Source organism: Dipodomys spectabilis, unplaced genomic scaffold, assembly GCF_019054845.1.
Source record: "Dipodomys spectabilis isolate Male_0828 unplaced genomic scaffold, ASM1905484v1 ptg000118l, whole genome shotgun sequence".
Taxonomy (NCBI): Eukaryota; Metazoa; Chordata; class Mammalia; order Rodentia; family Heteromyidae; genus Dipodomys; species Dipodomys spectabilis.
In genome coordinates this window covers 5133807-5147590 of record NW_024870795.1, presented here as the reverse complement: position 1 = coordinate 5147590, position 13784 = coordinate 5133807, and the positions used below count along the sequence as shown (strand labels likewise).

General features: G+C 47.3%; 1 protein-coding gene across 1 annotated transcript; it reads left to right on the top strand.

Moving 5' to 3' along the window:
• On the top strand, positions 1–5527 carry Stmn1 (stathmin 1). The gene is made up of 5 exons (XM_042688707.1): positions 1–110; positions 1889–1962; positions 2436–2608; positions 4466–4657; positions 5012–5527. Exons 2-5 carry the CDS (start codon positions 1950–1952, stop codon positions 5081–5083), a joined length of 450 nt encoding a protein of 149 aa, XP_042544641.1. The 5' UTR covers positions 1–110; positions 1889–1949; the 3' UTR covers positions 5084–5527.
• The last annotated feature ends 8257 nt before the right edge of the window (positions 5528–13784 follow it).

The window sequence follows — 13784 nt, the reverse complement described above, 5'->3', positions numbered from 1 at the left end:
CAGCCAATGGGGGGGCTCCGTGGGCAGGTCACGTGCCCCTGTTTGGCGCTTTTGTGCGCGGCCAGGTCTGTTGGTGCTCAGAGTGTGGCCAGGCGGCTCGGACGGAGCAGGTGTGTGCGGGAATCTCCGAGGAGGCTGCGACGGCGGGCTGGGGACTGACAGCGGGTGTCGGCGGGCGGGCGGGAGGGGCGGGCCCCCGAGAGCAGCCCCTCGTCGAGGGCTGCGGGCGGAGCCGCGGGCTGGGCGGGCGGGGGTCGCGGGGCTTTGTGTGTGGCTCAGGCGGAGCCTCGGCTTTGTCTTTGCTCCCAGGGGGCGCGGAAGTCCGGGGAGGGGGGCGCAGCTGGCTGGGTTGGTTTGGGGCGTCAGTTGGGGGTCTCCGTCAAGGAGACAATAGGGGGCGTGGGCCCTCGGGTGCCTCCCTCGCCCTTCAGGGGCGGCTCCTCCGGGGTCCCCATTGTTTGGAGGTCCCGAGCGCGCCCCCGCCGACTCAGGACTGGGCTGCGGGCGCCGAGCGCCGCGCCCCCTTCCTGCCTTCGTCCTCTTCGGTGGCTGAGGGGAGGCGCCCGCTGGGGCTTGGGTTTGAGATCGGGGGGTTGTGGACAGCTGGAGGGCGCGGGTGGGAGATAGGGACGACGAGGGAGGGGGCGAGTCGGCAGCGGGGCCATCGGCCGGCTGGTTTTCACCGGGCGTGCCCCACGCGGTGCTGCGGCGAGGGGGGTGGCGGCGGCAGCGGCCTCGAGGTGATTTTGGCGGGAGTTGGGGGGGGGGCCCGTCGGTGCGGGGAGAGCCTGGGAGGGGCGGAGTTACCGAATGGGACCGTTGGCCCCGCCCCGCCCTCCCCTACCCACGCGCGCGGGCTCCGGGGTGTTGCGAGTTCTCGGAGATTCGAAAAGGCGCGGGGAGGCAGGGGGCGGGGCCGGGCGCGGGAGCGCAGGGCGGGCTCTGATTGGCGGGGGTGCCTGCCCGCTTTGCTCCGCTTGGCCCGGGCCACGCCCAAGCTGGGGTCTGGTGCTGCGTTGGATGCTGTGCCCGAATGGACATTTTGCTGCCTCCGATTCCAGTTTCTAGCTGTTGGGAGCCTGTAGTTGTTTGCTTTTTTTTACTAGCTTAGGGGCTGCAAGAGCCATGATCTTGGTGGGGGGTGGTGGTTGTGGTGGTGGTGGAGGAAATTGACAGCTGAGCTTAGATTTTTTTTTCACAACAGAAGGCAGCAAATAGCGTAGTTTCAAAGCTGAGCTGGGTGTGGTGGTGCACGTCTTGTAATCCTAGCACTCCAGAGGTTGAGGCGGGAGGATTGAGAGTTCCAGGTCAACCTCGGCTACGTAGGAAAAAAAAAAATACCGTAGAGGTTCATAAAACACAGTTTTGCACGTTGTTGATCAAGGAATCTAAACCCCAGAAACAATAGGAGTTGAATGTTATTGGTTAATGACTACCTTGGGCGTTTTGTTATCTGCCGTGGCAGACACAGACAAAGCAGAGATGGGTATTTCATTTGCACAATGACCTGTAGGCAGTGTTTAAGATGGCTCCGATCTCACTGTTGGGTTGAATCTGGACTATTTTAGGGGAGGAAAAAAATTAGTTCGTGGTTGGGGGAATCCTTCAGCCTGGGGCTTAAGCTCCTTAAATTAAAAAAAAAAAAATCCAACTGTTGGTTTTTGAAAGAGCAGCCTCAACGATTTTCTGCAGCCAATGTCAAATCAATTCAAATCTATCTTAGCATTTTTAAGAAACACTGATAATTTTGTGAACGATTAGTGATCTCTTATTTCCACATTGTGAATTATCTAACATTGATTTATGTGGATGTTATTTGAGGTCCTTTTGTTTTGATGACATAGAAACGCAAAGAAATTGACTGCATGCTTTTGAAAATCATTTCCAGGGCTTTCTTTACCAGTGGATTTGTGTAGAATACACTGCCAGTCTCTTGTCTTCTATTCACCATGGCTTCTTCTGGTAGGTAATCTGTTTAGAAAAAGCTGTAATCTCAGTGGGTTTATGGTTTTAGAATAGGAGATGGCACAGGTCTTAAACTTTCAATCTGGTTCTCATTCCCGTCTTCCCAAAAAAACACCCTATTTTATGAATAAAAAAAATGATTATCACTTGAATGTAATGAGAGCTCATAATTGTTTCATAATTAGACGATTTGGCTTGGTACAAAGCAATATTGTGGAATTTGCACAATTCTATTGTTCATTAAGATGATTGTCAAATACAAATTCCTCAAAATGGTATTTACTAATCCAAAGATGTTGAGCTTTGTATGGGAGATGGTGTTTAAGTAGTAATTTCTTGACTCTAGCCACAACTGTATCAGTCCTAATTCTACTCATTAAATTGATTGGGTTTTTAGAAAATTATGAAACCATTTATTAGAATAGGTGAACCCTGTTTTTCTGAATTATCATAAATATCATCAACTCCAGATATTCAGGTGAAGGAACTGGAGAAGCGAGCCTCAGGCCAGGCTTTTGAGCTGATTCTCAGCCCTCGGTCAAAAGAATCTGTCCCTGATTTCCCCCTTTCCCCTCCAAAGAAGAAGGATCTTTCCCTGGAGGAAATTCAGAAGAAATTGGAAGCTGCAGAAGAAAGACGCAAGGTAAATGTGCCAATTCACAGGAAAGAGGGTATTCATTAATGTAATGGAGCAAACAGGTTTTAGTTCCATACAAGGAAGATAATAGATTATAGCCACCCTGTGATTGTAGCTATAAAAAGAATCACTTATGCCAATGACAGGAAGAATATATCGGCTGTCATTTATTGAACTGTTACATGCCAGTTCATTTTCTCACATTCTCCTTTTATATAATGTGTCTACAATATAGATGGTGCCTCAAATAATGGAAGCTAGGAGATTGTCTAGGGAATTTTAAGTCTTTGTCCAAAGTTCTTTAGCTTGTGTAAGTGTTGGAGCCAGAATTAAAGCCCATCCTTAGAACTAGCTCCTACTTCTTGTGCTTCCTCTTTAAAAATTAGAGCCTTTGTTGGTAGAGAATTGTCTCTAGTTTTGTTTTTGAGAGTTATATGTTAAAAACATCTTAAATTGCTAGATATTGTAGCCTTTTCTTGGCAAGTGTAACTAGTAGCTATCTTTAAAAAGAATCTAAAGAGTTGTATTTTAAAGTTGGGGAAACAAAGGCACAAGTGAAGTCACTTGTGCAGGTGAGCACTGCTGGTGTGCTCTGAATTCTCACACATACACACATACATACACACGTGTGTATGTATATGTGCATGTGTGCCAGTCCTGGGGTTTGAACTAAGGGCCTAGGCTCTGTCCCTGAGTTTTTTTTGCTCAAAGCCCAGGCTCTACCACTTGAGCCACAGCTTCACTTCCAGCTTTTTTTGGCTATAAATTAGAGATAAGAGTCTCACCAACTTTCCTGCCCAGGCTGACTTCAAACCTCAGTCCTTAGATCTCAGCCTCGTGAGTAGCTAGGATTATAGGTGTGACTCCCCAGCACCTGGCAGACAGACTCCATTTTAAGCTACTGTAAGCTACCTTGTACCTTTCACTGCTACTTGCTTTATATGTGCAGTGACCTTCCGCCAACTGGATCATTTGTCAGGAAGAATAGCAGTGTTCATATTGCTGCCTGCCCTTTTTTTTTTTTTTTTCCTGGTCCTGGGGCTTGGGGTGCTGTCCCTGAGCTTTTGCACTCTACCACTTGAGCCACAGCGCCACTTCCAGCTTTTTCTGAGTAATTTTATTGGAGATGAGATTCTCACAGATTTACCTGCCTGGGCTGGTTTCAAATTGTGATCCTCAGATTTCAGCCTTCTGAGTAGCTAGGGTTATAGGCAAGAGCCATATGTTCCCAGCTCTTGCCTGCTTTTATGTATAGTTTGAGTTCATGGAGGAGGAAGCTATCCAGCTGGGAGCTGGCAAAGGGAAGGTTTTTAAGAGTCACCACTGGCCCTCTGGTAATTACCTTGTACTTTACATAGTAACTGGCCAAATACAGTGAAACAACTATCTTTACGAGGGTGTCGTGCAAGAGAATTTGCCAGGCACGTGCTCTGCAGTTACACCAGCCACTTGATGCTGCCAAATACATCTCATCCTGTTTATCTGTTTATCTATTATCTCTAAAAATTTTACAATCAGCTAACTTTCTTGAGATAACTTTGGACATTAAATTAGCCAAACTCCTTCATAATAAAGTTCCATTCCTAAGTATTCTTGCGGGAAGTCATCTGGGTATCATTATAAAGTAAATCTTACAAGGATTTCCTTAACAGAAAATTGGACAAAAAGGTCTCTGAACCAATATGTGCAGTTTTCTAAAGTAAACACAAACACTGGGAAAAAGATGATTTCACATATTTTATAATAAGGATATTTTCAGTATTATTTCAAGGAACCCTAGTTTCAATTTAGATAGTAATTTTATATTACAGTGTTAATGTCAAAGACATTTCAGAGCGCCTAGCCTGTTAAACTTTATTCCAGTCCCACGAAGCTGAGGTCTTAAAGCAGCTTGCTGAGAAACGAGAGCATGAGAAAGAAGTGCTTCAGAAAGCAATAGAAGAGAACAACAATTTCAGCAAAATGGCGGAGGAGAAACTGACCCACAAGATGGAAGCTAACAAAGAAAACCGAGAGGCACAAATGGCTGCCAAATTGGAGCGTTTGCGAGAGAAGGTTAGATTCTTCCTTTGTGGAGGGGGCAAGAGTTTGCCGTTGGAGGCACCAGTGAATTGCCTTGCTAAAGGCATCTGGTGGCTTTTTGTCACCTATTTTGGGATATAGCACATGACATCAGAGGACTAGTAACTGCAGATGGTGTATTGCAGTAATTTCATCGCTGCTCACTCATTGGAAGAACAGTAGGAGACTTAGCCATTAGGTTCCTTAAGTGACCAAAGGTTTGCAGATGGTATCAGGTTTTGTGATTCTTGTGGGCTGTCATGTGTCCTGAGGCTGTGGTGGGCCCCTTGGGATTCAAGAATGACAGGCTTTTTTATTTGACTGATGGTAAATGCAATTCCTTTACAGGATAAGCACGTGGAAGAGGTGCGGAAGAACAAAGAGTCCAAAGATCCTGCTGATGAGACTGAAGCTGACTAATTTTCTTCTGAGAACTGACTTTCTCCCCTTCCCCTTCCTAAATATCCAAAGACTGTACTGGCCAGTGTCATTTTATTTTTTTTCCCTCCTGACAAATATTCTAGAAGCTGATGTAGGACTGTATAGGTAGATCAGACTGTAAGATGACGTTGTTTTAGGGGCTAAAGGGGAGAAACTAAAAGTGTTTTACTCTTTTTCTAAAGTGTTGGTCTTTTTAATGTAGCTATTTTTCTTGTTGCATCTTTTCTACTTCAGTACCCTTGGTGTACTGGGTTAATGGCTAGTACTGTATTGGCTCTGTGAAAACATTTGTGAAAAGAGTATGTAGTGGCTTCTTTTAAAGTGTTAGATGCTGAATATCTGTTCACTTTTCAATCCCAATCCTGTCCCGATTTTACCAGATGCTACTGTACTTGAATGGTTAATAAACTGCACAGTGCTGTTGGTGGCAGTGACTCCTTTCTGTTCAGGTGGTCACAAGCCTGGAGCCCCTACTGGTATGTCTTTGTTGCAGATGGGGACCTTGGGTCTGGTGGAGGAAGCTCACGGTGTTGCTCATTCGAGCAAGTTCTCAGCTGAGTCTCTTGCTCCAGACTCCTTTGCTTTGTCTTCTTCACAATCAGCACTTTGTGTTGATGCCTTGGCCCAGATCAGCTGTTACTGTATTCTTTCAGATGTTTATTTGCAAACAAGAACGTTTTTGTTCCTCTGTCCCTGTTAATAAGACAGATTAAAGGCACAAATGCTGTTTCTAGAGAACAGTTTAGGTGGATCCTTACAATCGTAGGATAATTGATGTTTGGTTTGCCTAATATTACAGGGTGGGGGTGCAACTTAATACTATCCTTTCATAGAAGCAATGACTTGAGAATGGAATACCATGACTCCTATGAAATAATAGAAATGGGGAAAAATTAATTTTTGGAGTAGCATTGACTTGGGTGGTTGAGATCTATAGATGATTGATCCCAGATCCAGAGATCTGTAGATGATTGATCTGGGATCCAGAGGTTGTGATACTTGCCACTGCCAACACATTCTCTAAATTTAGGGAAAAGCCCTGGTAACAGTCCTAAACTGTTTGGGAAATAGCCTTAATTTTATATGACTGTTTCTCAGAAGTTTTTGGAAGCCAGGCACCTACAGAAAAAGAATGTTTAGCAATACTACTTAGATTCAGTAAAGGCCACATATTGCTTATGCAGCTCTGGCTTGATCTTGGTTTGAGATTTATGAAACTTGGACAAGTAACCTACCTTTTGTGTTAGGATTGGGGTGGGGGGAAGAGCACAACAGTTGAGTATCTAGTTCTATATATAACAATAAGTTCTGAGCAGTATTAATATCTGAAGGAGAACAAGGTAAGGCTTGTGTGTAGGTTCATCTTGGAATCCCATTTCTGATAGGAGATGCTAAAGGTTGACATTGATGAGTTCTGAACAGATAGGACTCCAGTTAAAAGACAGAAGGCAGGAATCTGGAGTTAGGACAGCAGGTATCCTACAGATGGCAGTATGCTACTGTTTGTGTAGTTTAGTAGGGAAAGGAACAGAGCAGACAAAAACCTGGGGGAACGGTCAAAAATGGTCTCCCTAGCCAATCCTGCAGTCCCTTTTCTTACTATTAGAGGTAGTCTGTTAAGCCCCCACCTTACAGCAGCAATGTCCCGGGGAACTGAGAGGGATGTGCCTTATCCATGAACACAGAAGCTCTGGCTTGTTTCACCTCTGACCTTTGGAGTAGCACTAGGTCAAGGCTGACCTAGGTCTGATATCTACTTCTGCATTTGACTTGGGGGAGAGAGTAATGAGCATTCAATGAACTTCTGGGAGTGTTTTTTTTTGGGGGGGGGGCGGTGTTGCAATTTGTTTTTGCCAATGTTAGGAGCCAGACCCTGGGCATCACATGTGCTATGCAAGTAACTGGAGGCCATGTATAGTTCAGGCTTCTGGGGGGTGTCATGCCCTTTCCCTGGCTTGAGTGTTCTGCCTTTATCCAGTGTGGCAGCATCTCATTCAACTTGTCTCCCAAGGCCAGGGTGGTTGGGCTGCAACTTGGGATATGGACTGGCCCCTGGAGAAGGTGTTGGAGGGAAGCTAGGTTCTAAATCAGCATGTAACAAGCTCCCAGAAGGTGCTGTGCCTTGGCCTGTGCTTAGCATGGGACGATAATGGCTCTCAGCTCATGCTGTGCTTACTCTTGAAAGGGAGGCAGGCTGAGATCATCTTCCACTAGACCGTGAGCTTGACCCAACTAGATGTGCTCTGTGATGGGTGAAAAGAACAACCAAGAGGAACTTAGGTGGCCTGGAAAGTTGAAAGGACTTGAGCTAGTCCTTGGAGAAGTTGGGTGGGCCCAATTGAAACCCCAACAAAGCACTATGGAACCGAGCCTCTGTTGGAGCATGGGTAGAGGAGCTGAGGTAGTGGGTCGTAGTGGGGGCTCTTCCATTCCTCTATCTGCTGTGAACTGGGAAGCAGAGGCAGCTGGTCAGCCAGCAAAGCCATTTTAAAGAAGAAAGTGGAGCTAGTGAGCTGCTGGGACGGATACAGTAGAGACCATGGTGGGAACTGTTGGAGTGGCCCGAGTGGTGAGAGCAGGAGGTCCTGAGCTGGAGGCCACCATTGGGCTCCAAGGGGATAGAAGTGACTAGCTGTTCATGGAGGAACTGAGGAACTGGGATGTGTGCTGTTAAACCGGGGCAGCACTAGGTGGCCCTAGCAATCAATTGCTATTTATTCCTTACTTAGGGGCAGGTGTTACATAAATTTGTACAGAGAAATGTGTAGGTGGGCATGTAACTTGTGCCCCATCTTAAGCCAGCAAATCCCCCTCACTGAAGGGCTGGTGATAGAGAAGTTATTCTGTCCTCTGTGACTTTGACCTTGGATTACCCTTCTACCTGGACTGCACACCAGACTCAACCAGCTGGTTAAAGCTATAAATGTAGATACTACCTCCTTGTAACGCCTTCGTAGTTAGGCACGTGGCTGGCACTTGTGACCCGGAAGATCTTAGTTCAAGGACCACTTAGACAAAAAGTTTGAGACCCCAGCTCAACCAGTAAGTTTTTCTAAAAATAAAGCTGGGCACCAGTGGCTCATACCTGTAATCCTAGCTATTCAGGAGGCTGAGATCTAACAATCAAGGTTCCAAGCCTGCCCAGGCAGGAAAGTATGAGATTCTTATCTTCAATTAACCACCAGAAAACCCCAAGTGGCACTGTGACTCAAGGTGGTAGAGTACCTGCCTTGAGCAAAAGAGCTCAGGGACGGTTCCCAGGCCCTGAGTTCAAGCCCCATAACCAATGGAAAACAACAAAAATGGAGCTGTGATTCAAAAGTGCTAAAGTGCTAGCCTTGAGCAAAAGAACTCAGGGACAGTGCCCAGGCCCTGAGTTCAAGCAATTCAAGCCAGGCCCTGGTTGCTCATGCCTATAACCCTAGCTACTCAAGAACTGAGATTATGCATTGTAGAAAAATGGGTTATCTCCAGTTTACTAAAAAGCCTGAAGTAGAGCTTTGGCTCAAGTGACAGAACATAAGCCTTGAGCGAAAAAGCTAAGGTACAGAGCCCAGGCCCTGAGTTCAAGGCCCAGTACCAGTACCAAAACAAAAAACAACTCTCAGGCATATCCTTATTTTGGCATATCTTAGAAAAAGGTTTGTCCCCACTTTATAAACCTTGTTTCTGTCCATGTGTTTTCCTAGTGAAGAGGTCTGGTTGCTTAGTGTTTTCTTTGTCTAGGTAGGTCTCTGCTGTTTGCTACCAGATGAGTCTGGCTACGAATTCCATTGTCTGAATCAATAATATTCAATGTGATTCACTAGGAATAATTAGAAGATGAAAGCCAGGCCTTTTTTTTTTTTTGGTCCGGTCGTGGGGCCTGAACTCTGGGCCTGGGCGCTGTCCCTCAGCTCTTCAGCTCAAGGCTAGCGCTCTACCACTTGAGCCACAGCGCCACTTCTGGCTTTTTGTTCTTTTTGCTTATGTGGTGCTGAGGAATCGAACCCAGGGCCTCAGGCATGCAAGGTAAGCGCTCTACCACTGAGCCACCTTCCCAGCCCCAGGCCTTTTTTTTTTTTTCTGAGGTGGGCGGCATTGTGCTTGAACTCAGGACCTTGCACTTACGATGCAGCCTCCAGACCAAGCTTCATGCAGAGTAGAGTACTCCTTTAGATGAGGTTGGGACAGGCGCCCTGGAAGTTCTCTTTCAAATTCAAGACGGGTTAGATTGCACACACTGAGCTGAGGCCACATTATTCTTTTTTATTTTTTTCTTTTGGCCAGTCCTGGACCTTGAACTCAAGGCCTGGACACTGTCCTTGAGCTTATTTTTGCTCAAGGCAAACACTCTACCACTTGAACCATAGAGCCACTTCTGGCTTTTTCTGCTTATATGGTACTGAGGAATGAAACCCAGGGCTTCATGCATGCGAGGCAAGCACTCTACCACTAAGCCACCTTCCCAGCCCCTCTAAAGTTATTCTTTCTGAGGAGTTACCCCACTAAGGGGCTAGGAACATGACTGTAGGCCAAGGCTCCCGATGCCCACTTGAATCCAGGTAATATAGAAGGTCCCACACATCCCTGTGGAAGGCTTTCCATTAGAGTTATTCTGTCCTTTGAAGGGGCCATGGAAGATTTTCTGGCTCGTCTTGTACATGTTTCTAGATTTTGGTGGTGGTTGTGGTTTGGGGTTTCTGGGGTTTGAACTCATGGCCTTGCAATTTCACTCAGCTTTTTTTGCTCATGGCTAGCTAGTACTCTGTCACTTGAGTTCAGCATTTTTGCTAGTTAACTATAGATAAGAGTGCACATTTCTACCCAGGCTGTCTTCAAACCTCAGTCCTCAGATTTCAGCCTCTTGTAGCTAGGTTAGAAGAGTCAGGTGCCATTGGCCCACTCTGGAATCCTACTCAAGAGGCTGAGATGGAGAGGATTGAGATTTGAAGCCTGCTTAGAAAAGTTCACAAGACTCCATCTCCAATTAGCCAGCAAAAAGCCAGTCTGGAGGCATGGCTCAAGGAAGGGAGCCCCAGGGGAGCAAGCAAGCTGAGTAGCTTGAGGCTCTGAGTTCAAACTCCAGTACACAGACAACAAACAAAACAGGGTTTGGGAAGGCCTAATCTCTCATGGTGCGGTCCTTTTCTGGGCCACAAAGTCCTACTGAGAAGTAGGCTGCTGACACTGGATCCTGGGGAAGAAGAAATTGGGCAGAGCCAGGTGCTCGTGGCTCCTGCCTGTAATCCTTGCTACTTGGGCTGAGATCTGAGGATGACAATTGGAAGACAGCCCAGGCAGGAAAATCTGTGAGACTGGATCTCCAATTACCCACCAGAAAACCAGAAGTGGCACTGTGGCTCAAAGTGGTAGAGCCCTAGCCTTGAGCAGAACAGCTCAGGGACAGTGACTAGGCCCTAAGTTCAAGCTCCATAACCAAGTCACATGTACATACACACACACACAAACTGGGCACTTAGGGGTGTGGCTGAAGGCCTTGAGTTCACTTGAACTGCAAAACAATTGAAGAGCTGGTGGGAAGTGAGCCAGATGTTCCCTGGCTGCCAGCTCAGCAGATGGCAAGTGAGAGGACCTCTGTGGGCCTGGGCTTCCGCCCTGTAGCCCCTTCTTCCCTTCATGGGCAAAAAACAAAACTCCAGTTTTCATTGTGCCAGGAGGCGGGGGGGGGGGGGGGGGGCTCCCCATGCTAAGTACCAGGCCCTTTCTTTCCTGCCCTCCTAGCTCTCCATGCCACAGCAGCACCTAATTAGATGCAAGATCTCCCTGAATTTCTGAGAGACCTCTCAAGTTATACCTATTTTCCAGGTGAGAAATCAAGCAACTAAGACCAAGATTAGAAGATGTGCCCAAAGGCATGTATCTACCAAGGTTAGAGTCAAACCCCAAACTTAACCTCCATGTTCTCCTTCAGCGCCTCGTGACATGATGACGCAGCTTTTGTTTCTAGTGTCTTTCCAGCTGGAACAGTTCCGAGCAGGGACCATGCCTGCCGCATGGGTGTACCACTGTGTCTCCAGCTGAGCCTGCTTGTGGTGAGAGGTTAACACATGCTGAATTAATTAATTGAGAGGATGCTATCTCCCGTGGTCCACTTTGAGATCCAGCTTTGTCCTAGATGGACCCGGAAAGGAGTCAAAATTCTAGAAGCAAAGGATGGTAACCTAGTTTATAGACTGCCCTAAGGCACAAGCTCTGGTGCCCTGCAGCCTACATCAGTTGTCAGGTGCCTGTGGTTTAAATTATTAAATTAATTGACACTTCTATAGGAAATCTGGTTTTAGGCTTCTCAGAAGAGAGAGGGAAAAAAAGGTTAGATTTGGCAGCCCCACCCATAAGTCATTAGCCAGCCCCAGGCTGCTGCTGCCCCCTGGAGGCTGGACTTGTGCTCTGCAGCTTCTTGTTCTCTGGCTTACCCATTTTGCCCATCACCTGTCCTGCCTTGCCCCCTCTGGCCTTGTCCCTCCAAAGGCGGGGGTTTGCTGTCCCTGATGTCCCAAAGTAACTCCAACACTCCACCAGCTTTCTCAGGCTGGCCTTGAACTCATGGTCCTGCCTCAGCTTCCCAAGTGCTGGGATTTCATTCATCTGTTGGCACATATGACTGAAAATCTAACCAATACAAAAGGTATATAAAGCCAGGCACTGGGGACCAGACTATAATTCTAGCTACTCAGGAGACTGAAATCTGAGGATTTCAGTTTAAAGCCAGCCCAGGCCAGGAAAGTCCATGAGACTCTGATCTCTAATAAACCACCAGAAAACTGGAAGTAGAGCTGTGGCTCAAGTGGTAGAGCACCAACCTTGAGCAGAAGAGTGAAGGGACAGCACTCAGGCTATAAATTCAAACCCCAGTACTGGCACACAAAAAAAGAAAAAATACTGCTATGTCCAGATATCAGAGCATTGTTTTAGTTTGAGAAACTTGTCTAAATGTTGACTTTGATGGTTTGGGAGACAGGTGCCTCATCCGAGATCTTCATTACATTGTTTGCCTTCATTTCCCATGCTGCTGTGTAGAGGTTGGCCCTAGAGGATGGAGGTCTGAGGAACAGATGGATGAGCAGGTGCCCTTCAGGTAGACACTACAGAGCCTAGATTGGAGCCAGGCCTTGGGGCTCCCCCAGCAAGGCTGTGCTGGGTGCTGGGGCACATGGTTGGGTGTAAGGCAGAGAGGGTGTTCTGGCTAGAGCTACAGGTTTTCCTTCTGACTCAGCCAGGGAGGTGTTTGCTAATGATCTCAAGAAGGTCAGCTCTGTCTGGGAGGGCCCTCAGCCTCTTGGGTGGAGTCTACCCTCTTTGTTTATAGAGAAATTCAAGGCCACAGAAAGAACTTGCTGAAGTTGTGATGTCTCAAGTACAGCCCTTTCAAGTCCTGTGCTGAAGAAAGGCAGAGGTTTTTGGAATTTCACAGAATAGGACTCAAGTTCTGGCTATAGTAGCTCCATGGGGATCCTGGACATCTGTGCCCTCAAAGGCTGGGCGAATGTGGAGGTGGTGCTGGGTTTCAGGAAGCGCCACCCAGGCCCGACGCTGACTCCTGTCCAGCAATCTTCCTCCAGCTTCTTGGGGCAGCTGAGCCTGACATTTCCAGGAAGATAGATGCTATGCCCACCCCACAGAGGAGGAAAAGGGGTTCCCGACCCAAGGTGCCTGGCCTGGCCATGAACATCTCTCCCACCTACCCTTCTCTTTCCACATGATTGTCTGGGTGTCTTTGTTCTCTCTGGGATGCAAAACATTCATAAAATGGAAGGATTGGACTAGAAGAACTCAAAGCCCTTTTTAGGGGGAGGGTGCTGGAGTTTGGATGCCCTGAATTTCTATGTATTTTTCAACTGGGTGGGCCACCTCTAATGACTATGCCGTGAGTGTGTGTGTACACACGTGTGCGCACACGCACGCTGCACACATGAACACGTGCATGTTGCTTCTCTGAGTTTGGTTCCCTCCCCGCTGCCTCCTATTTCTCTAAGAGTTTTTGAGTGTTTACTATTTGTCACATGTTATATACACATTTGTGTATTCTATCTCTTATTTTTTTGTCCAAGTTTCAGTATCTTCTTTTGTTCATTGGCTGGTGCTCTACCACCTGAGCCACACCCTCTAACCCCATATCCTATCTTATTCCTCAAAAGCAGCCTTATGAAGTCAATACTCTTCTCATTCCAGTTTTCTTTTTGTTTTTTCTTTTTTTGTCAGTCATGGGTCTTGAACTCTGGGCCTGGCGCTGACCCTCAGCTCTTCAGCTCAAGGCTAGCACTCTACCACTTGAGCCACAGCGCCACTTCCTGTTTTCTGATGGTTTATTGGAGATGAGCCTCACTGATCTTCCTGCCTGGGCTGGCTTTGAACCGTGATCCTCAGATCAGCCTCCTGTGTAGCTAGGATTACAGGCGTGAGCCACCGGCACTTGGCTCATTCCATTTTTCTGAGTTTATAGGAAACAGGTGCTAAGAGGTGATGTTGTGTACCCACAATGTCCTGGTGGCTGCACTCAGTGAGTCCAGAGAGGCAGGTGCTGCTCCACTCCCTGCCACTGACTGCACCCCCAGAGCTGCAGCAGTTGTTGGGTGGTTGGGTTTAGATGTTGGTGGGGGTGAGGAAAGCCATGCTGGCAGTCACTCGGCCATTTCTCCTGTGCTGTCTCTGTGCCTTTCACAGGGCTTTTCATGATGCC